Source organism: Brienomyrus brachyistius, unplaced genomic scaffold (assembly GCF_023856365.1).
Source record: "Brienomyrus brachyistius isolate T26 unplaced genomic scaffold, BBRACH_0.4 scaffold102, whole genome shotgun sequence".
Lineage (NCBI taxonomy): Eukaryota > Metazoa > Chordata > Actinopteri > Osteoglossiformes > Mormyridae > Brienomyrus > Brienomyrus brachyistius.
This window is the reverse complement of record NW_026042377.1, coordinates 517,659-541,739: the sequence shown is the minus strand read 5'-3', so window position 1 is coordinate 541,739 and position 24,081 is coordinate 517,659. Positions and strand designations below refer to the sequence as shown.

General features: G+C 40.1%; 5 protein-coding genes across 6 annotated transcripts in view; all 5 read right to left on the bottom strand.

Annotated features, from left to right (window-relative positions):
* Positions 1–7,381: 7,381 nt before the first annotated feature.
* On the bottom strand, positions 7,382–11,335 carry LOC125727551 (uncharacterized). Of its 2 annotated transcripts, none has more exons than XR_007388797.1 (4): positions 11,283–11,335; positions 9,879–10,097; positions 9,277–9,445; positions 7,382–7,974 (listed from the first exon to the last, which is right to left on the bottom strand). XR_007388797.1 is itself a non-coding variant. In XM_049004354.1 (4 exons), the coding sequence occupies exons 1-4, from the start codon at positions 10,975–10,977 to the stop codon at positions 7,839–7,841; spliced, it is 789 nt and encodes a 262-aa protein (XP_048860311.1). In that variant the 5' UTR covers positions 10,978–11,078; the 3' UTR covers positions 7,382–7,838. The 2 variants fall into 2 exon arrangements, 1 of the variants encoding a protein (XP_048860311.1); XM_049004354.1 differs by lacking the exon at positions 11,283–11,335 and adding an exon at positions 10,713–11,078.
* An 8,130-nt stretch (positions 11,336–19,465) lies between these two features.
* LOC125727550 (malate dehydrogenase, mitochondrial-like) lies at positions 19,466–20,783 on the bottom strand. The gene is given in 3 exon segments (XM_049004353.1): positions 19,466–20,243; positions 20,370–20,693; positions 20,696–20,783. Coding segments are annotated over 3 exon segments (894 nt in total). The 3' UTR covers positions 19,466–19,761.
* The window catches only part of LOC125727556 (malate dehydrogenase, mitochondrial-like), a 115,372-nt gene continuing 110,756 nt past the window's right edge, over positions 19,466–24,081 (bottom strand). The window contains exon 2 of the mRNA XM_049004361.1: positions 19,466–19,703. The gene's annotated coding sequence lies outside the window, so the exon portion shown is untranslated. The remainder of the gene's footprint in view (positions 19,704–24,081) is intronic.
* Positions 19,466–24,081, bottom strand: part of LOC125727555 (malate dehydrogenase, mitochondrial-like) — a 112,959-nt gene continuing 108,343 nt past the window's right edge. Inside the window, exon 2 of the mRNA XM_049004358.1 lies at positions 19,466–19,703. The gene's annotated coding sequence lies outside the window, so the exon portion shown is untranslated. The remainder of the gene's footprint in view (positions 19,704–24,081) is intronic.
* Positions 22,175–23,196, bottom strand: LOC125727539 (malate dehydrogenase, mitochondrial-like). The gene is given in 3 exon segments (XM_049004337.1): positions 22,175–22,656; positions 22,783–23,106; positions 23,109–23,196. Coding segments are annotated over 3 exon segments (894 nt in total).

The window sequence follows — 24,081 nt, the reverse complement described above, 5'->3', positions numbered from 1 at the left end:
CGCGTCCTCGGACAGATCTCCCAGATCTTCGACCTAACGGCACCCGACCTGACTACGATTACGGTTTTCCCTTTGACTTCGGTATTACGGATCGGACGGATTTTGGTTGTGACCCTGCTTGTTTGGACTTCTCTGATTTGCCCCAATAAAGGACCGTTGGACCTTTCCCCAGTGTTCTGTCGTTAAACCTGGTGAGTGTGATAGAAAATTCTTGATTATGCAAATACCTGTAATCAATAATGGAATATAGATGATTATGCAAAATGCATTACCTAATCAGTAATTAATAATTGAGTTTATAATGTGTTGTTGATTTACCTATAATGATTGAAACAATATAACCTCACTTGAATCAGTCTGATGTATCAAGCACAATGTACTAATGCAAGCTTGCTTACTGTAAGTAAAGGGATTTCTATTTTCTACGAAGGAACTAACGTTTGCCATAATGTAGCTTGCTCAGCAAGGGCCCGGGTCAGCATGACCTGGAAGTGAGATAAAAGTAATTGGGTAATTGGATAAATTTAACTCGACTCAGTATGAAACTGCAAAGGAATTTCTGTGCTGATAAGCAAGCCTCAATAAGCAGAAGTGCCTGGTGTCTACAGACACTTGATCCTTTTCTTTGAACTACCTGATGACGGCATTTTTGGCTATGAGAGATGTATGCACTTGTTGTTCGGGGAGCAGAACACGAGACGCATGATTGCTGAGTGTCTGTTCCCTTTGAGCTCATCGAATAATAAAGTTCTGTCAAACACTTAAACATTGGACTTCGAGAAATTTCTTCCACATGAGTCAGCTCTCCCTCTATGATATCGTCCACACCCTTGGTGTTGATGCTGACCTTAGCCACATTGAGACCAGGGCCCAGGTCACTGGCTACATCGGCCCAGAGCGACTCGATGTAACAAACAGCGGTGCTTGGGAATGCAGCCCAAACCAGGTAGGAAACTCCATCTAAGGCTAAATTTATATACCACTCTTCTTACCACAGGCCATTTGCTTGAACTTTAATTTATTCCAGTCCTTTAATCAAAGTCTTTTGTCGGTCTCAACCGGAAGCCGTGGTGCCATTAGTGCCATTACTAAGAGAGAATCTGCATAATTTCCATTTTGTTTTAAACTTATCAGCAAACCAGTCCTCAGAATGTTTTCCCGCATTGCAAGATCAGCCCTAAGCATCGCCTGGAGCATTCCCAGAACAATGCCAAGGTTGTCATGCCCAGCTCATCCGATCCTCGTGTGTGCCACGCCCACTCATTAACCACGTGTGCTTGTGAATGCAACCCAAACCTGCTAAGAAACTCCATCTAAGCCTAAATTTATATAGCAATCTTTTAACCACAGGGCATTTGCTTGAACTTAAATTCAATCCAGTTCTTTAATCAAAAATCTTTTGTCGGTCTCAACTGGGAGCCGTGGTACAGGATGTTAGTGCCATTACCAAAGGAGAATCTGCATAATTTCCATTTTGTTATCAGTCCTCAGAATGTTTTCCTGCATTGCAAGATCAGCTCTAATCATCGGTTGGAGTATCCCCGAATATTGCCAAGATAACAGTGTTGGGTGCATTCGGAGGCATCTGCAAGCCCCTGTCCTTGCTGCTGAAAAGGAGTGCCCTGGTATCACACCGGCAGCTGCGACCAATCGAAGCCACACCCCCCTTCACTACTTAAACCTTGCACAACGATCACTCCGTCCAAGATATTGTTAGAATGCAATTTCTGAGCAACCTCTTCCTGTGTCTCTGTTCCAGCTCCAATCCCCCCGACTCTCCCTGCTCCCACTTCCTGCACCCCCGGACCCTTCCCACTCCTGTCCGCCGCAGCCCTGATCTTCCCTCATGTTTGCTCCCTATGTCTCCTGTCCGCGTCCTCGGACAGATCTCCCAGATCTTCGACCTAACGGCACCCGACCTGACTACGATTACGGTTTTCCCTTTGACTTCGGTATTACGGATCGGACGGATTTTGGTTGTGACCCTGCTTGTTTGGACTTCTCTGATTTGCCCCAATAAAGGACCGTTGGACCTTTCCCCAGTGTTCTGTCGTTAAACCTGGTGAGTCAGCTCTCCCTGTATGATATCGTCCACACCCTCGGTGTTGCTGCTGACCTTAGCCACATTGAGACCAGGGCCCAGGCCACTGGCTACATCGGCCCAGAGCAACTCGATGTAGCTCTGAAGGGGTGCAAAGTTTTGCTCCTTTCTGCTGGAGTGGCCAGGAAGCCTGGAATAACTTGCAATGACCTGTTCAATAGCCACACCATCATTGTAGGGTTGGGGCAGGCTCTACCACACTCTCAATGACGTATGCGGGAGCTAGGTTCACATTCTCTCTGCTGGACGCTATGAATGGCAAAGAGGAGGTTGTCGAGTATGCATTTGTGAGATCCGAGATAAGCGAATGCAAATACTTGTCTATCCCTCTCTTCCTCGGGAAACATGGAATTGAAAACAACCTGGGCTTTGCCAAGCTCTCTGCCTTTGAGGAGAAGCTGGTGGCGGAAGCGTTGTGCGAGTTGAAGGCCTCCATCAAGAAAGGGGAGGAATTTCTGCTGAACTTCTGCTGAATTTCTGCTGGTCAAGGGCAGCGCCACAAAAATTCCTTCTAACACAGGCTTTCTGCTGGACTGCTTTTCTGTGATATAAGTATTCCCTGATTGATGGGAAGAAGCAGGATTTGACTGTATCAAACATGTACTGTCCTAAAATTTAGGTAGAAAAAAACAGCGGTGCTTGGGAATGCAGCCCAAACCAGGTAGGAAACTCCATCTAAGGCTAAATTTATATAGCACTCTTTTAACCACAGGGCATTTGCTTGAACTTTAATTCATTCCAGTCCTTTAATCAAAGTCTTTTGTCGGTCTCAACCGGAAGCCGTGGTGCCATTAGTGCCATTACTAAGAGAGAATCTGCATAATTTCCATTTTGTTTTAAACTTATCAGCAAACCAGTCCTCAGAATGTTTTCCCACATTGCAAGATCAGCCCTAAGCATCCCCTGGAGCATTCCCAGAACAATTCCAAGGTTGTCATGCCCAGCTCATCCGATCCTCGTGTGTACCACGCCCACTTATTAACCACGTGTGCTGCCCCGATTGTAATCACCTGATTCCTGTTATTTCGCACCTGTCTTGTATATTTCAGTCCATGTTCAAGTCTGTTTCTCCAGGTCAGTCAGTCATGTTGTTTATCGTGCTGTACCCTGCCCTGTCATTTTGAGGAATAAAACCCCTATTCCTGACTCCACGGCTTCGCTGCCTTCCTGCCCACCGGGCGATCACAACAAAGGTAACAGTGTTGGGTGCATCTAGGGGCATCGGCCAGCCCCTGTCCCAGATTTGACTGTCTCAAACATGTACTCTCCTGAAACCTAATTTAAATAAAGTCTTACAAACTATTTTTTTAGGTGTGATGTTTTTTCGTTTGCGTAGCAAAAAAGCTAACATCTAGATATGGAAATCTATGGCATTGTTAAGTGCAACTGTTGTTTTGTCTGAATCAAAGCCCCTGATCAGATCAGTCTCAATGCTGAAGCTCTTCTGTGGAGATATTGCCAGTCTTGGGACAAATAGGGAGGACAGCCAGGCAGAGGAATTTTGGGTGGAAATACTGAGTTACAAAGATAGTAGTGAGGACCATCCAATCAAACAACTTGCCTTGTTTGTTGTCATTGCTAGCAATGCTCTTGAAGTATGTCAGTGTAGAGAGAGGTTTCTCAGTGATGAGCCTTGTCAAATCTAAATTGAGGAGCAGGATGGGACAGGAAACACTCAGCAGCATACTCCACATTAAGCATGGACTGAGATGACTAGACATATGCTTCAAGGACTTTGTCCCAAGCCCAGAGATGGGACCATAAAGGGAGAGAGCAGAGAGATAGATGCACATGAAGACAGCATGAACAGATTTTAACAAAGGTAAGTGGTGTTAATGTATCTTTCATAACAGTTTATGACTAAAATAGGAATATAAATCAGGTATTTTTTTCTTTTTAATGAAGCTGTGTGTGTATGTATGTGTGTGTCTGTGTGTTACAGAGGAACAGAGCTGATAATACAAGGGTGAAGATAAGAACAAGCCTACAGGGGCATCAAAGTTAGGCTACCAGTTTGGTATGATTTGTGAGAAATTAGTTAATAAATTTAGGGCATATAGGCTAGCTGTTACTTTACACTCTGCAGGTTTTCTATACGTAGGTTATACTATTCTGAATATGGGTCTGTGTTCAAATTGTCAGCCACATATGAAGTATTTCTGAATCACTATTGACTTTCATGTTTAATCATCCATTTTTTTGTTGGCCAGATACATTTCATGGCTTTTGTTACGTATTACATGAAAAATAAATTCATACTCGTTGATTAAGTGGTCTCTTATTCGTTGTGGAAAAGGTGAGGTTGTTTGTTTTGGGCTTTTTTTTCCAAGCCAGGTCGCTTATTTCGGGCTTGTTTCTGTGTTATAGTTGCTACACCACAGAATCACCACCTATAGAGCATGATTCCACAATAGCTTTTTCCCAGACAAGGTGGGTAAAAAACACAGCACCCCCCACTTCCCCCATGGACATTACCTGGACAGTTACCACTCCAAAGAGGCAATCAGACACATCGGAGTACTACAACCTCACTCTCATTCTGTGTCTTCCTGTTAGTTAATCAAATAACTCTTTCAGTGCAATAGCCTAACAAACATGCAGCATTCCACTTTTGTATACAATATACTGTCTTAATATTATTTCTGTGAAATAATTCATCCACCCAGGCCATGCACTCTGTAACCTGTATCTGCGTCTGTACACTGTACACATCTATTTACTCCGTCCTGCAATTTGTGGGTTTGCTGGTTTTATATATATATTTTGTAATTGCCGCTTCTCCCCGTTCTCTGTTTTATAAAATGACTCTGGGAGATACACACAAGAAATCCAATGTACATGTACTGAGCTGTACCTGTGCAAATGGCAATAAAAATCTATCCAGCCGTCCATCTATCTATCATCTTTCTCTTCTGAAATGTGGTAACGCTGCTTGGCAATATTTCTAACCAAAAGAGAGCTTGGTTTTGCGCGCAGCAGTTTACATTGTTCACGAATTCACCTTTTAAATGTTGGCTCTATAAAACATGGGCAAAATTATAACACGAAATATTTATTCAGTTACTAATTTAGTTATTTGCCCCGAAAGAACAAGCTGCTAATTAACTTGACCATAGCTTACTCCGCGACTTGTTGAAACCGTTAAGCTACTACGTACTATTTTTTTTTTTATTGCTTTAAATGAACAAAATAAACTTCCACCAGCATTATTTTTATAAAAATGCTTTAACATATAAACATATGGAATGCTCGATTTTATTCCCCTAAAAGTTGTAAGAACCAGGAGACATATTTTATCTTAATTCTCAAAAACAGACAACTGGCTTTTGCGAGCAACAGCTTACAAATGGAAGCAAGTTCGCGGTAAAAGCTATGCCATCTGGAAGCATAAAATATTAATAACGCCAGTTCTCAGCTAAATCAGTAATACGAAAGTCATATACCAAAATTACTTAACTCACTATTCTTTCTATAGGCATTTATTGTTAATCTAGTGTGCTTACATCAAACCAAAATCCTATAGCCTAGTCGTATAGTATATACGACTAATCAAACTAACTGTGGGATATTTGACCTGCCTTTATCAATGATGTGTATTTAGAATTAATGTTAAGTTTTCGATTTTTAACGTTTCTTTGTTTTCAGTTTGGTGCTTGCGTAGGCACTAGTTTCACAAATGTCAGAAGTGTCGTCGGCACTCGAAGGAATTCATACAAGGAAACCCCATGTGTATTCGTTAAGTGTGAAACAAACATCACGGGAAAAGAAAAATATGTATAAAAATATATAAATCAAGTAATATATATATATATATAGGGGACATACACATACTATGGCTACGAAAGAAACCGTTACTTCTGGCGGGAAAGAATGAGGTGCTAGCCGTATTTTTTCTTTTTCTGAGACCAACTAAGTGTTTTGGAAGCGATGACAGGAATATGGAGGTAAATTAATGAGAAAAGTCGTTGATGGAAAAAAAACACGTTGAATTACACTTATCAAATAAAAAAAACATTGCATTATAGATGCTTTGAATTTTTGGGGACTGTAATTTAATATGTGTATACATTTAAACATTGAACATTTCAACTGAAAACATTTCAATTGTAATTTCACTGCTTAAATATTCAGTACAAAAATATTCGGCTTCCAAAATTCAGTTCCAAAACATACGTATTTTAAAGTGCATGTTTATAACTCAAGCACATGAATTCAGTTAATTTCGCCTCAAAATAAATTTGAAAAGAAGAAATTCAGTTGAAAATATTCCATGTGTTTTATTCGTATCTTTATTATTCAAGCAGTGATATTCAGTCGTCTTATTTGCGCTTTACAATATTCAGTCCCGTTATTTTTGCTGTTTCAAATACGCTGCCAGAATTTCAGTGGTTTAAAATACGGTCCGAAATTCAACCCTTTACATTCGGGACCAGCAGGATGACTAATAGACTGCAGATAGAGTTCGTCTAACTGCTGTCCAAAATGGAGCAAGCGGGAAATACAAGTACTGATTGACTTGGCAGCAGATTTTTGTTGATTGTGTTATTTATGTTTCTTGTCGTTTACTAGTCAATCCGATAACTTATTGCGCCCCCACGTAATAGGTTTTTATGTAAGTAATTCGCTAGCTGGATTAATTTTAACAAAACTTATCTTGCTAACGTAAGATGCCTGCGGGCACCTACGAGGTCCGCTAGCTTGCAAGCTGGCCAGCTACACTGTAAAAAATAAACCGTAAATTTTACGGTAAAAAACCGGCAGCTGTGGTTGCCAGAACTTTACCGTAAAAAATACAGTAGCACCGTTATTGGTTTTACAGGATTGCACCCACTGTACTGTATATTTTACAGATTTTAATTGTTTTTTTTACGGTTTATAACTGTCTAATTTACATATTTATGATGCTATAAAAACAGTTTATACCTGTCAAATTCCAGCGTTTACACTGTAATAATTACGGTTCATGACCATCTTTTCTACAGTTCAGAACTGTCTAATTTATAGGTTTATGTTGTAACAAATACGGTTCATTACCATCTTTTTTACAGTTCAGAACTGTCTAAATTATAGGTTTATGTTGTAACAAATACGGTTCATTACCATCTTTTTTACAGTTCAGAACTGTCTAAATTATAGGTTTATGTTGTAACAAATTTGGTTAAAACCTATAGTTATTTCACAAAGCAGACAGAAAACCATTTAAACTAAGGAAAAAAACATTAAATATGTAAATGCTGTTGAATTATTTTTAATATAAATCAACTGAACATGAGTGAATTCATTCAGCAATTCCGTGAAAGCACCATTTTATCACATTAGCTGGGAGCAAGAAGAGATAGAAGTTACACTGCTAAACATTCAGATTTTACCTTTAAGAAACTATTAAGAATACTTGTATACAAACCTAAATCAAATAATCAAAACCCATCAAAATCTAATAAAGACTTACACATCAGTGTGGTCCCAAGTATTTTTAATAAAGATTGGCAGGCATTTAAAATAACATTAGTGTTTTTTTCTTGTGTTTTATCATAAGTATACAATGGCTTAAGATTAGTCTTAAAATCAGACAAGAATCAGTCGGTCAAGACTATGCATTTAAAATTTAGATTCCACTATCCAACTGCCACTTTATATTGAGCTAGAGAAGATAGGTAAAGTTTAAGTCGAACATTTACAATAATAACTACTAAGGCAGAACAAGGAACAAAAGTTGCTGGGCACCTTTGCAGGCCATTTACAATGTCTCTCGCCACTCATAATCAGAAAGGTCAGAGATTAAGGTGAAGACTCTTGGGTTCACAGGGAGTCGTTTTTTGTTCTTCTTTTCCACTACCTTTGTGCCCTTTTCAGGATTTATGATGAACAAACACCTTGAAAAGAAAAAACAACATTGAAAACCTCTGTTAATGAAGCCACAGTCTCACAAAAGTGACTCCACCCCTCACATTTCAGCAATTATTTTAGTATATCTTTTTAAGGGACAAAAATATACAAATGAAATATGGATATTTTTTAGAGCACTAAAGGTGCTGTTTGTATAGCAGTGTATATTTCCTTCCCTCTGAAAATAACTTACAGCCATCATTGTCAAAATAGCCGGCAACAAAAGTGAGTACACCTTATGTTTTACCAGATGTATGATGTTCAAACATGCAAAGCCACATGTCCTATTCATCATGTTCATGTTTTTGTCTGCTTGACAGGACCATACAAGTTTGTGTATCTTGTATTAGAGCAGTTAAAATTTGGTGATTTGAGTACAATTCTCTCATACAGACCACTGGATGTTCAACATGGCACCTTATAGCAAAGAACTCTATGATGATTTGAGAATTACAATTGTTGCTCTCCACTAAGATGGCCTATAGGCTATAAGAAGATCACTGAGATACAGTACAATGGCCAGGGTCATACAGAGGTTTTGCAAGGTGGTTTACTCTCGGAACAAGCCTCACAAGGGTTGATCAAAGAAGCTGAGTCCTCATCCAGAGATTGCAGAAGCAGTCAGCTTGTCAGTGCACAGACCATATGCTGCACACTGCAACAAGTCACCTGACTCAAAGGATGATGAGCTTCTTTGATCAACCCTTGTGAGGCTTGTTCCGAGTGTAACCTGCCTTGGAAAACCCTCTCTATGACCCTGACCACTGTACTGTAAATCGGTGTCAGAGTGTTACCAATCTTATAGCCTATAGGCCATCTTTGTGGAGAACAACAATTGTAATTCCCAAATCCTCAGTGAGTTCTTTGCTATAAGGTGCCATGTTGAACATCCAGTGGTCAGTATGAGAGAATCGTACTAAAAGCACCAAATTTTAACTGCTCTAATACAAGATACACAAACTTGTATGGTCCTGTCAAGCAGACAAAAACATGACCATGATAAATAGGACACGTGGCTTTGCATGGTTAAACAACATACATCTGGTATAATATAAGGTGTACTCACTTTTGTTGCCGGCTACTTTATATTAATGGATGTATGTTAAGTTATTTTCAGTGGACAGGACATATATACTGCAATACAAACACCACACTGACTACTCTGAAATATACCTATATTTTAGTATTTTCCCGTTGGAAGATATACTAAAATAATTGGTGAAATGTAAGGGTTGTACTCACTTTTGTGAGGAACTGTAAAGTGAACCTCCCTAGGTGTCTTTACATACCTTTGCAAAAATTCAAGCACTGATGCCAGTTCAGTAGGGTAGTGAATGTTAAAACAGTAATAACTGCCGAACATTAGGCTAACAGCAGCGATGAATGTAGTGATGTCATCATTCACAATCTTGCGGTCCACACTGAGCATGAATCGATCAGCAGCATAGCAGGAGGGTCCTGTGGATACATTTCAATGCAATGAAGCTATGTACATGTAGCAAGGTAATTGTGTATTTACATATATGACTGTCAGACAAATTGCAGTTTTAGTAACAAACGTAATATATATGTCTGCCCATTACAGGGATAGTTCACCCAAAAATGAAAATTCTGTCATCCTTTCTCGCCCTCAGATTGTTCCAAACATGTATACATTTTGTTGTTCTGCTAAACACAAAGGAGGATATTTGTAAGAAAGTCAGTAACCAAACAGGCAGTAAATAGGAATGATATCTGCTTGGTTACTGACATTCTTCCAAATATCTTCCTTTGTGTTTAGCAGAACAATGTATACACGTTTTGGAACAATCTGAGAGTGAGTACATGACAGAATTTTCATTTTAATATTAAACTATCCCTTTTTGTAATGGAAACAAATACACGGACTTACTGGTCTCCTTTAGAACAGACATAAATTTCCTGGCTTGAATGGGCTTCAGTACAGCTGTCAGATCTGATTCCTGAAGAAATCTGAAATCTTCTGAGGACTCCACTCCAAGTGACTTTAAGGTGTCCTCAAGAGATTTTTTAGTTGCAATTGGGAGTTCAGGTAGTACTGCATCAATGGCATTGCTGATGTTTGAAGTGTTTAGCTCTGAATCACCCATTTCTGAAAAACAACCAAAATAATAATTCACATAAATTATAAATTAACCAAAATTTTTGAAAATATAGATCACCAATCATGTTCAGTGTGACATCACGCTGTGCTTTAATGGAATGACCCTTTTTCCATTCATCATATATGATGTTAAAGGATAGAAATCTGCCAGGTCATTGGTTTTCACACAATGCATTATTTCAGTCTGATTTTTCAATTCATGCAAATGGTATGCAGGAATGAACTCTGCTACATACTTTCTCAGCAGAAAATGAACAACTTCATCTTTTATGAGAATAAGTGCAAGTTCTCCAAACTGTATTGAGTCCATATTATTTGTCACAAGGAACTGGCCCTTTTTGTATAACGTACCCCTGAACATTACTTCTGCTGAGACTTTGGTATTGTTCTCTGTAAATCCAAACTGCCTCACTGCATCTTTAACAGAATCACCATACAGCTCTGGGTAAAATGCAGTGCTGTTTTTTTCCCTCAAAGTTAGATGCCACATTGACCCTTCTGAAAGATAGGCCTGGTACATTTGATGCCTTTCAGATAGAGTGAAGCACAGGTTTTTGAAATTCTTTAAGTTCCTAGCACATCTTTTAAAGTAACTGTGCTTACTTTCAAATCGCATTGTCCACAACCTGATCAAAGGACCAAACTTTAAAATCAGTGCAGGGTAGTGTCGCAAGTAGTGATGCTTAGGCTTTAACCTATGTCCTGGAAAGAGAGAAAATCTACAAGCAAGATATTCTTGGATAAGAACGTCAAGGTATGCAACCTCTGGCAATGAAATTTTCTGTGCACAAATCAGCTCCACAATGTCTTTTAGCTGAAGGGTCAACTGCCAAACATCATCTGTGGGCTCTTTCACCTTGTCACACATGATCACAGGAAGAAGTCTTAGAAAATTCCAGTTCTGAATAGCCTGACCAGAAAGCTTTACTCCATTGGAGTTTACTGCACATGGCTTACTCAACGCATCAGAGCCACTGTACTTAAATTTCTTAATGCGTCCATTCAGAATTGAATAAGTGAACCACTTTTTCTGCTTGATGAAGTACTTCAGGTAAAGGGCTAAATCATAGGAAAGGATACCCTCAAAAATGTCATGGCCTAAACAAGGTGGCAGGCCAGGCATACAAACATCGAAGTAATTCAATGAATTAAAAATGGACTCAGATATTATACCTTCAACGTTTTGTTGTTCCTCAGACTGTAAAATGTCTACTGCAGATTTGTAGTGCTCATGAGTGCGCTGAGGTCCAAATGCATTTGGATCTGTTTGAAAATCTGTTCGGGTTATCCGGCAATACCTGCAGAAATATTCAGAAAAACTAAAATTTTCTGTAAATCCACCGATATTATGAGACCCCAAATTGTCCCCTGCAATGCACAAAACCGTCCCTTTAACTTTTTCCTCTGCCACCGTTATTCCATTGTCTTCCAGGTCTTTTAAGTCTGCAATGAGCCTTGAGAAAACTTTGTCATGGCCAAAGTGTTTGAAGTCTTTTTCTTGACACAGCATTACAAGTGACATGTGGTCTGTACTTGATCTTATATGAGGTGGTAAATTAGCCAGAGACAAATATACAGCTACTACTTTGTGCTTGCTTTTTGCTGAACCTAATGGGTTCACCACCTCAAAAGAATCTTGATATAGAATTAGTTTTAGACATGATGGGTTTTGAGAAAATAACTCATTGTTTTTATATACCTGACCATCACTGACATCACAAAGTACATCAGTGCATGGTATGTATGTACCCTGTGCAGCACAATTCTGCCATAAGTCAGACTCCAGTAAATGTCTCAAAGTGTCTTTCAATGGAACATAGTAGGCAAACCTCTGTGACCTTGTTTCATCCCTTCCTAAGTACAACTTTACAGGTTCTGTGTATCTAAACATCTGTTTAAAAGCCCTAGTTCTTGAAAAATTGGTTCTCATTGGTCCTTCATGACTAATGGTGAAAAGGTCAGATTCCTTCACAACATCACATATACTACCAATAACCTCATCTGTTAATTCAGTTAAGTCACTTTTCAGGAATGCACTTAATTTATTCAAAGTATATGTCTGTCCTAGTTCATGTATGCTTAGCATCTCTTCAACAATATTTTGTATAGTTGATGCTGGCAGAAGAAACTGCCCATGTAATTTCAAGTAGAAAAGAGAAATATTTCTAAGAAAAAGGTCACTGAAATTTTCTGTAAGATGGACTTCACCTTCATCAGTCTCACTAAATCTCTCTGTAGGGCCTGTAACTAACGGTTCAGTTTCAAGAAACTGAGAAACTGTCTCCTTATAAAGATCTCTTATACTGTCCACAGAACATTGTCTGTGTTTCCTGGACATGTGGGCTGTAAACGACGACCTTACAGTGAACGTATGGTCGCATCCTGTCACCGGACATGTCACAACACGTCCTTCGGCTATATGTTCCTTTAGGTGAGCTGTTAGAGATCTGACATCGCTACATTGGCGCTGGCACATAGACATATTACACGTAAACACCGTAAGGGCATTTGTAGTATCAACATATGAATCTGTGTTATGTTTACGGTAAAAATGAGCCTTAAATGCCCCATATGAACGAAACGTATTGAAGCAATCTGTAGCGCCACACTTGAACACGCATCGTGGTTCATTACGGTGAAGTTTGACATGTAAAACATGTTCCCTAAGGGTTTGCACTGATGTTCCACAGAAATAACAACTAAACATTTTAACTGCGTGAACAAACTCGCACTCTATTGCTGTTTTAAACACCTAAATGCTGTTTCACATCCCGCTTGCAAATCTAAGTTTTACATGTGCTGCCAAGATATGTTCATGCGCCGTCAACACGGTACATGCTACTCGTGTTTAAAACCACACACTGCTTAACACTGCTTAAAACGATTTAATTTAACTTACCAATTTGCCCAGACACATTTATTTTATATTCCCACTAGATTATAGTTCTGTTCAGTCAATGCAATAATCGTTCACCACTTCTCCACTTCCAACGTGCTGAAACGCAAACGCTCCCGCCAATGAGAACTCAGCCAATCAAATTATTTGCCCAATGCGCAATGTTTATCATGATTGGATGATGCTTAACGATTGTCTTTTTCAAATGCTTAAAACTAATTTCTGAGAGTAGAGACAAAACAGAGCATTAAATTTCACATATTTCGTTTAGCACACCCTAAAAAGTAAAACTACTGCTGAATTACAGCAAAACAATACATTGGACACAGGCAGAACGTATCAAAACACAGAAAATGTGTTATTAGTATGTTGACTAAAGGCTGCGTTGTACTCTAAGCATATTTACTGTTCTTTAAAACACTACAATACAATATTTTATGATAACAACTAAGTATACATTTCCAATTTGTACATTACAAAAAACTCTAGGCATGAATATGTTGAAATGCTTTTCTCCAGGACGTTTTTAGAGAGCATTGACTGAAATCAACACAAGCAGGTTTAATTTTTAACAAAATAATAGCATCATGTTATCTCGTGGCTTTTCACATGTGATCCCATGGGTTTCACACAAAAATGTTCCAAAAACACATTTTTGCACATTTAAAAAACATGTGAAATTCATGTCTTTTCTGTAAGGGATAATACAGTGTATTGTTAATTTTACTGCAATAAACCGTATTTTCAAATGTTTTTAACCGTTAAATGTAAGGTCTTACTCTGTAAAACTAATTACGTTTTTTCACTGTAAATTCCACGGTTATCGCATGTTTTGTGGAATACGGTATTATCCTGTAGCATTTATACGGTATTTCACTGTTAAATTTACGGACATTTTTTACAGTGTAGGTAGTTGGGATGGGATAGTACTCGACTTGGAGACTAACAGGTCCGCGATGTCGGCGATGACACCAGAAGGGACCTTAAAAGGACTTTTTGAAAGTATGATATTCCTAATTAATTAATAAATAATTAATTAATTTTCAGCTAGGCTGACCCCTCTGGGCTCCCGGTATATACGGTAGAGTCCAAAGCCGTTTTAGAGGCAAACATACAAAAAATGCCATCATAACCTAAAACATCTACAAAAACAGCTGCAATGAGCTTTCCTTGCAGGCAGACGAAAACGAATCTCATTTCTAAAAAACAGTGTTACAGATTGTTGAAACGGTAGCGACCTTAACCAAAAAGTTTTGGTGAGTTTTGTTGTGTGTTTTTATAGTTTGAGAGAAGTGTGTTGTACGAGTAAACGGTTTAACCGAAGTTCGTTTTCAAACGGAAAATGTTAAAATAATTCAAAGTAAATCGGTTATTTTTCGGCTTTACTTGACAACTAAATGTACAAATGCTGTTTTATTTATTTATTTATTTTATGTGTTCTATATTACTTTTAATGTGTACTGAGGCTAACGTGTAGTGGGAAAATACCGTAGCCAAATACCGCTGCGAAACGGAAACTGTTTATTTTTCTTTCTTTTTTTTCACGGTTTGAACTTTATTTTTCCTACTGGAAGACTATCTCACTGTTTATTGTGGTAGGATTGTGCAGTTACCTCTCATTGATTAAATGGATGAGGACTGAACGGAACATTGAACTGAATCATATTATAAAAACATCCTATGTAATGTACTGTTCATTATTGAATTCTTTTGCCATGTTGTTCATATGGTTTGAGTTGAATAGTATATTTTCAGCTGTATCCTAAAAGAACGCTGATTTAAAAGGTCAGTACATTCAAGAAAGGCGCTATAGTAAGAGTTGCAGACTCTCAGATTGAGAGTTACTGAAGGGAAGAAGGTAAATAGTTTAGTGAATCTAATTATCAACCCAAGAGAAAGTATACAAACCGGTCTTAGAAAAAAGAAACATCTAGTTAACAAAACTAATTAAAATTACGATAGTAATTACCAAAACCTATCCTGGATCTAAAAAAGGGGAAGGGGAAGAGAGGAAGTTGAGCCAAATTGATTGTGCTACTTTTGTGTGTATGTGTAATTGTGTGTTGTTGTATGTGTAATTTCAGTAAAATTGCCGGCTATAAACCCAAGGTTTTTATCTCTGGTCTACTTATCAATCATTTAAGCTATTCAAACCACTCCTTCCGAACCTAGAACTGTCTCAGTAGCTTATGTCCTCTGTTTCTCAGTGACATGAGTGCTACAAAAGCCCCAGAGCTGAGCTGATAGTCTTCAGATGACACTATAATAACTGACTGTCATGCGCCCCTGCGGTCTGTTCCCTCTATGCCCTGTTTTACTGGTGCGGCAATGAATCTTCCAAGGTTCCAATGCAACAATAATTATTCGTTATGTAAATGCATTGTATCGGTACAAAATAATCTCTGAACAAGTTAAAATTTTTATTTTGTGTTTTTTTCCTCTCTTTTCAGCAATGTGACAGCATCACAAATGCTACTGCTGTGTGATGGAACACAGCCTGCCAACTGAGAGAAGCAAGAACTAGACAAGTCAACCAGAACCTGCTGTATACATTCCAGAGAAGGTTCATGAAGTTTTCAGTGATAACGGAGCTGTTGATGAGGCTCTGAATCGAATTACAATAGCGGCAGGGAAAACCAGCCCCATTTCCGTTCATTTATAGTCGACATTATAGTTCTATATTGCGGTATTGACCTCTTATTATATCATCAGAATTATTATGGTGTCCAGAAAAGAGTGTCAATGTGTTTTTGTCATCTGTTTTGGCTGATATCTATATCTCTGACAGGACAGCAGGCAAAAGATCAAATAAAGAACGACGTAGAAAATAATCAGTGTGTCGCAGCACTCGTAAATCTACAAACTACTTTAGTTACGAAGGGTTTTGGAAACACATGCTAATTAACGATCTTAAATACTAGATAACGAACTGTTTAGCGTTACAAAGCTTTCAAGAAAGCCACCCAGTTCTGTTTTTCACCATTCGCCATTGTCATTTGAGGCTGAAGTACCGGGATTTATGACTCATGTCATAGTTAATGTACTGCTAGCTGACTTTTGCACATTTTATTTCTTCAAACACTGTCCATGATGGCTGTTCCAAGCCTAGTAACTAGCACTTCTACTATAACAGCTTCATGGCCATGAGAGAAGCTTCTCCTCTGTGCAACTTTAGTGCTTTTCATCCTAGAAAGGGAACACTGTCTGGCAGTCAATGTCAGAACTGCACATGGCAGTGAAAATGGTCTATAAAGCTGCCACCATGAATGATGGAGCACAGTGCAGATGTACAGGAAGCACTTAGACTGTAGGGAAACACCGGCTGTGATGGAGCGCAACCTGAGCATGGAGGTTGAGACTTGGAGAGCATCGCTTTCCATTTCTGGTATAATGGACTTTGCCCTCATCGGTCAGGCAGCTATAGTAATGGAGACGAAGTTTATAATGCTTTAAAATGCCTCGTAATAATTTTCCCTGACAGTAATTAAGGACCTTAAGGAATGTCATTAAAAACATCAAAAAATGACTTGATCAACGTTCACTGGACCCTGAATGAAAAAAATCCTGGATCAATAACAGCTGCTAATGAAGTTCTGATAGTATAGTAAAGTTTATGGAGACAGTGTCTTGCAATTGCATGTCTTTTATATTTATTTATTTAAAACAAATAATACCAAACTTGGGGCGGCATTGTGGTGCAGTGGTTAGCACTGTTGCCTCACACCTCTGGGTCCCGCGTTCGAGTTTCCGCCTGGGTTACATGTGTGTGGAGTTTGCATGTTCTTCCCATGTCATCATGGGGTCTCCTCCAGGTACTCCGGTTTCCCCTCACAGTCCAAAAACATGCTGAGGCTAATTGGACTTGCTAAATTGCCCGTAGGAGTGCATGTGTGAGTGAATGGACTGAGTGTGCCCTGCGATGGGCTGGCCCCCCATCCTGGGTCGTTCCCTGCCTCGTGCCATTCTGGCATAGGCTCCGGGGACCCCCCGCGACCCAGTAGGATAAGCGGTTTGGAAAATGGATGGATGGAGAGAATACCATACTTTGTGCATTGTGACACGATGGCCTGCTGGCAATCAGCACTATACAGGCTAACAATAATCATGGTATCCACAGCGTTGGCCCAACCATTAAACCAATGCAGGGAGGATGTGAAGGACAGCAGGACAGGAGATGCCTGCTACACAGGTGTGCTCACTGTGTTTAAACTCTGGGGGATGGCTACCCAGAAGGGACAAATCTGATTGCTTTTTGTCTGTAGGAAATTTCCTGTTCGTTGCTTTCGATTCCTTTTGGTTTGAAAAAGGGGCCTAATTTGCAGTAAGTGGGCTTCTGGTATATTATATGTAACGGAACCATAGTAATTCATTTCACGAATAATTTTACATTATTTCTGGTCATAAATTCATTTAAGCACCAAAGAAAATCTGAAGAGCCACTTGGGAGCCGAAAGAGCCGGCTCTTTTAAGTGAGCCGAGCCATAAGAGCCGGATCTTTTAAGTGAGCCGAGCCATATGAGCCGGATCTTTTAAGTGAGCCGAGCCATAAGAGCCGGATCTTTTAAGTGAGCCGAGCCATAAGAGCCGGATCTTTTAAGTGAGCCGAGCCATAAGAGCCGGATCTTTTAAGTGAGCCGAGCCATAAGAGCCGGATCTTTTAAGTGAGCCGAGCCATAAGAGCCGGCTCTTTTAAGTGAACTGAGCCATAAGAGCCGGATCTCTTAAAAGTGCCGGAATTCCCATCACTACTATGAGAAATAAGCGTCAATGAAACAAAATGGCTGCCGGTTGACAAATTGTTGCAGAGTGCCTGTAACATCTCGTTTAACCGCTGGTCCTGAGTGTGAGAAGCAGACAGACAGCATTCCCACCCCCGGCAGAAAGCACATTACCTCTATTTGTTAATCTGTTTTATTCGTAAATAGTACAAAATAACATATTTCTAATTGAAATAAAAGTCGATGTCTAACACCACAGCTCTGGGACTCTAGCATAGCCCCGGGCGCCCCGCTGAGGGCCTGTGGGGCTGGATGAAGTATCTAACTTCAATTGCTTAATCAGCAGGGTAAAGTGCCGTAACTTAAACGGGCGTATGACAAATTAGTATAAAGTTTTAAGCCAATAAGATTTCATTAATAAAATAATTTAGTTGTATTTCGTTAGTTTTATTTTCAATAAAATGCACCCGGTGCATTATTAATTTAATAATTTATACTAGTGAGCGGTATTTAGCAACATACATCAAAAACATCTTCAAGATTCCAATATGGAAGGTAACTGACAAAGTTTTCAAGCAGAATTCATAAAACAAGGCACCGCAAGGAGTCCGTTCGATTTGGAGATGGCACCGTAGTCCCGGATAGGGACTATGGTGAGCGGTATTTAGCTACTTACTTCAAAAACATTTAAAAAACTCTGTTAGACTAATACCTTAGTTATTTTAATAATTTAAGGGATAAAAAATATTTGTCGTCTTTGTCAATGTGTTATTTTAAGTAAATGTGTTATTTTCTAACGGCAAAAGCCCTGTCATGTTTTAGGTGTGAAATTATATGCACTAGCAACTGTCTCTGGGGGAGCAGCCCCGGTTAGGTACTATTAAGCAGCATTTAGTGACAAGCATCAAAACACATTTTTAAAAACTTTGATGGAATAAAGTCTTAGTTATTTTAATAAATACGTTTTTCAGTAAATGTTTATTCACGCGCATGCACACAAACACACACACCCCGGAGGTCGGGGGGCTTTAGAGTTTAACTTTAGGTTGCTGATCGCAATGTGTGACCAAACCCCAAAGCACCCTAACTTAGTCGTTTACTAACTTATCGCGAAAAAACAGACAGAAATAGACTTGTAAATTTTAAAGAAAAGACATTAACTGTTTTTGTTAATGTTTAAAGGTATACAAACTACAGATGTATCGGACATGCACACAAAAACACAAAAAAGAGTTTGCTCAATCAGAAAAACACCAGACATATATAGTTCACGCTTATGCTTATGTCAGAAGCGGAGCAAAATTAAGCTCAATGTACCAGGTAATATCTCTCTGATGGATACTACTTTTTCAACTTTACATAGCAAGCTGCCATAATATATAGCTTAAACTTTGCCCTTTCCCTTTGTCTTATACCAGATTATGTTTTGTCCATTTTGTGGAATAAGTCTTGAGCCTGTCCTATCATACTGTGGCTCGTGTGGCAGAAATGTTCAGTTTTAAAGGAGTCTTCAAGAGGAAGGTATATTTTTGTCTTTTTCTTTAAGATGGATTTCTGTGCTGCACTGTAAATTATTACTAAGAATACCACCTAAAAAGCATGCGTCATATGTTGAATGAAATACAGTAACAAAGGTAGAAAAAAGAACTACTTAGGGTGCCATTTTGTAAAAGTTTTAAAACTCCAGCCACTGGACCTTCATCATAAACACTAAAGGAAAGAAGAAAATTTAAAAAGAGCCATTAACCAATTTCAGTTTCTTACATTGTTCATTAATCAGTCATTGTGTAAAACATGACACCAAAGTGTATAAATGCAGTGGATTTTCTTGTGTCTAATATAGTGTTTTCATATGCTCATCCATGATGGATAAACTTATCCAAGAGTATTTCGTGGAGGGTCATAGCTCGGAAATAATAATGGACTTTTATAATAATTTTACTGTGAACATTTCAAAGCAACAACAATAAAATACACTACCTTTCAATTACTCTGTGGGTCCTGTCAGTTCATCCAATATCATTAGCCATTGCACTTTTTACTGTGCTTCTCCTTGAGCTGCCCTTTCTCTCACAAAGTCCTCCCCCTTCCTGATGGAGGCCTTTATTTCACTTGATGCTTCCGCCACAAGTTTTTCCTCGAATGCGGAGAGCTTTCCAAGGCCCAGGTTCCTCTTCACTCCGTTGGTGCCGAGGAGGAGAGGGGTGGAGAAATATGTGCATTTGCCTTCCTCTGACCTGACGAATGCACATTCCTTGACCCCCTCTTTGCCATTCATGGCATCCAGCAGGGACAAGGCGAACCTAGCCCCTGCATACGCCATGGAGAGGGTGGCAGAGCCTGCCCCAGCCTTAGCCTTCACGACCTCAGTGCCTGCCTCTTGGATACGGTGCGTCAAGGCAGCAAACGTATCCTCAGTGAACTCCACTTTGGGAGTGCACTGAGATAACAGAGGAATGATAGTCTTGCCCACATGGCCACCAACTACGGGAACACTGACACGTGCTGGATCCAGTCCTGTGAGTTCTGCCACGAAGGTGTTAGCCCTGACGATGTCCAAAGTTGTCACACCAAACACCCGCTTAGGGTTGTAAACTCCATGCTTCTTTAGGATGTCCGAAACAATTGGAACAGTGGAGTTAACTGGGTTGGTGATTATGCACAACATTGCGTCAGGGCAGTTGTGGGCACAGGCATCAGCCAGGGTGGCCACGATGGAGGCGTTGGTCTCAAAGAGGTCATCCCGTGTCATCCCAGGCTTCCTGGGCACTCCAGCAGGAATGAGGACAGCTTCACTCCCCTTCAGAGCTTGCGGGAGTTGCTCTGGGCCGACGTAGCCAGTGATCTGGGCCCTGGTCTCGATATGGCTGAGGTCTGCAGCCACTCCGAGGGTGTGGACAACGTCATAAAGTGAGAGCTGGCTGACCAGGGGACTCTTTTTCAGGAGCAGTGACAGGGGCTGGCCGATGCACCCATCACTGCCACCTTTGTGTTGCTCTGGGAAGAGATGCAGAAGCTGCGAGCAATGCTCACAGCTGACCTGACGATGCAGGAGAACATTACGCGGGAGTACTACTTTGCTGGTGGACTGAAAACGAAATGAGAATTCTACAGACTTTCCCTTAGCACCAACGAGATTTATACCCAGCCTAGGTTCTAGAACTTATACACGTAAGCAAACACATAAAACGCTAACTAGGGATTCAACATCTCCTTGGAAACGGACTGGAACGGAATGGAAGAACGTCACTTTGTGGACGAAATAAATTTCGGGAGTGAAAGAAATGGATTTTGTGTACGTGGCTTTTCTAAACATATAGGCTATTTCCATAGGGTAGCCACAAATGCTACAGTGAACACTAGTGAGCACTAATGTACCATGCAGTTTTAATAACAAGGAATGAAATAATTGATTATAAAAGGCCGAATTAATATCAGTTGCTTAGCTCATATTATAAATAACCTGATATTGCCCCACGTATGTTGTGCCGAATTTTCTTCCCAGTCCGAGCCCGTGTGCCGTTACTAGTACCTGACGCTAGAATTGAACTCTGTAATTTATTGGATGACTTGGTGTTAACATACAGGCTTCTTTTAATTATGATTCCTGTTGGACAATCGTTTAGGCTACATTTGTGCGCATTTAGACTAATCAAAAAAACACCAGACATATATAGTTCACGTTCACGCTTATGACGTCAGAAGCGGAGCAAAATTAAGCTCAATGTACCAGGTAATATCTCTCTGATGGATACTACTTTTTCAACTTTACACAGCAAGCTGCCATAATATATAGCTTAAACTTTGCCCTTTCCCTTTGTCTTATACCAGATTATGTGTTGTCCATTTTGTGGAATAAGTCTTGAGCCTGTCCTATCATACTGTGGCTCGTGTGGCAGAAATGTTCAGTTTTAAAGGAGTCTTCAAGAGGAAGGTATATTTTTGTCTTTTTCTTTAAGATGGATTTCTGTGCTGCACTGTAAATTATTACTAAGAATACCACCTAAAAAGCATGCGTCATATGTTGAATGAAATACAGTAACAAAGGTAGAAAAAAGAACTACTTAGGGTGCCATTTTGTAAAAGTTTTAAAACTCCAGCCACTGGACCTTCATCATAAACACTAAAGGAAAGAAGAAAATTTAAAAAGAGCCATTAACCAATTTCAGTTTCTTACATTGTTCATTAATCAGTCATTGTGTAAAACATGACATCAAAGTGTATAAATGCAGTGGATTTTCTTGTGTCTAATATAGTGTTTTCATATGCTCATCCATGATGGATAAACTTATCCAAGAGTATTTCGTGGAGGGTCATAGCTCGGAAATAATAATGGACTTTTATAATAATTTTACTGTGAACATTTCAAAGCAACAACAATAAAATGCACTACCTTTCAATTACTCTGTGGGTCCTGTCAGTTCATCCAATATCATTAGCCATTGCAGTTTTTACTGTGCTTCTCCTTGAGCTGCCCTTTCTCTCACAAAGTCCTCTCCCTTCCTGATGGAGGCCTTTAGTTCTTTTGATGCTTCCGCCACAAGTTTTTCCTCGAATGCGGAGAGCTTTCCAAGGCCCAGGTTCCTCTTCACTCCGTTGGTGCCGAGGAGGAGAGGGGTGGAGAAATATGTGCATTTGCCTTCCTCTGACCTGACGAATGCACATTCCTTGACCCCCTCTTTGCCATTCATGGCATCCAGCAGGTACAAGGCGAACCTAGCCCCTGCATACGCCATGGAGAGGGTGGCAGAGCCTGCCCCAGCCTTAGCCTTCACGACCTCAGTGCCTGCCTCTTGGATACGGTGCGTCAAGGCAGCAAACGTATCCTCAGTGAACTCCACTTTGGGAGTGCACTGAGATAACAGAGGAATGATAGTCTTGCCCACATGGCCACCAACTACGGGAACACTGACACGTGCTGGATCCAGTCCTGTGAGTTCTGCCACGAAGGTGTTAGCCCTGACGATGTCCAAAGTTGTCACACCAAACACCCGCTTAGGGTTGTAAACTCCATGCTTCTTTAGGATGTCCGAAACAATTGGAACAGTGGAGTTAACTGGGTTGGTGATTATGCACAACATTGCGTCAGGGCAGTTGTGGGCACAGGCATCAGCCAGGGTGGCCACGATGGAGGCGTTGGTCTCAAAGAGGTCATCCCGTGTCATCCCAGGCTTCCTGGGCACTCCAGCAGGAATGAGGACAGCTTCACTCCCCTTCAGAGCTTGCGGGAGTTGCTCTGGGCCGACGTAGCCAGTGATCTGGGCCCTGGTCTCGATATGGCTGAGGTCTGCAGCCACTCCGAGGGTGTGGACAACGTCATAAAGTGAGAGCTGGCTGACCAGGGGACTCTTTTTCAGGAGCAGTGACAGGGGCTGGCCGATGCACCCATCACTGCCACCTTTGTGTTGCTCTGGGAAGAGATGCAGAAGCTGCGAGCAATGCTCACAGCTGACCTGACGATGCAGGAGAACATTACGCGGGAGTACTACTTTGCTGGTGGACTGAAAACGAAATGAGAATTCTACAGACTTTCCCTTAGCACCAACGAGATTTATACCCAGCCTAGGTTCTAGAACTTATACACGTAAGCAAACACATAAAACGCTAACTAGGGATTCAACATCTCCTTGGAAACGGACTGGAACGGAATGGAAGAACGTCACTTTGTGGACGAAATAAATTTCGGGAGTGAAAGAAATGGATTTTGTGTACGTGGCTTTTCTAAACATATAGGCTATTTCCATAGGGTAGCCACAAATGCTACAGTGAACACTAGTGAGCACTAATGTACCATGCAGTTTTAATAACAAGGAATGAAATAATTGATTATAAAAGGCCGAATTAATATCAGTTGCTTAGCTCATATTATAAATAACCTGATATTGCCCCACGTATGTTGTGCCGAATTTTCTTCCCAGTCCGAGCCCGTGTGCCGTTACTAGTACCTGACGCTAGAATTGAACTCTGTAATTTATCGGATGACTTGCTGTTAACATACAGGCTTCTTTTAATTATGATTCCTGTTGGACAATCGTTTAGGCTACATTTGTGCGCATTTAGACTAATAAAAAAAACACCAGACATATATAGTTCACGTTCACGCTTATGACGTCAGAAGCGGAGCAAAATTAAGCTCAATGTACCAGGTAATATCTCTCTGATGGATACTACTTTTTCAACTTTACACAGCAAGCTGCCATAATATATAGCTTAAACTTTGCCCTTTCCCTTTGTCTTATACCAGATTATGTGTTGTCCATTTTGTGGAATAAGTCTTGAGCCTGTCCTATCATACTGTGGCTTGTGTGGCAGAAATGTTCAGTTTTAAAGGAGTCTTCAAGAGGAAGGTATATTTTTG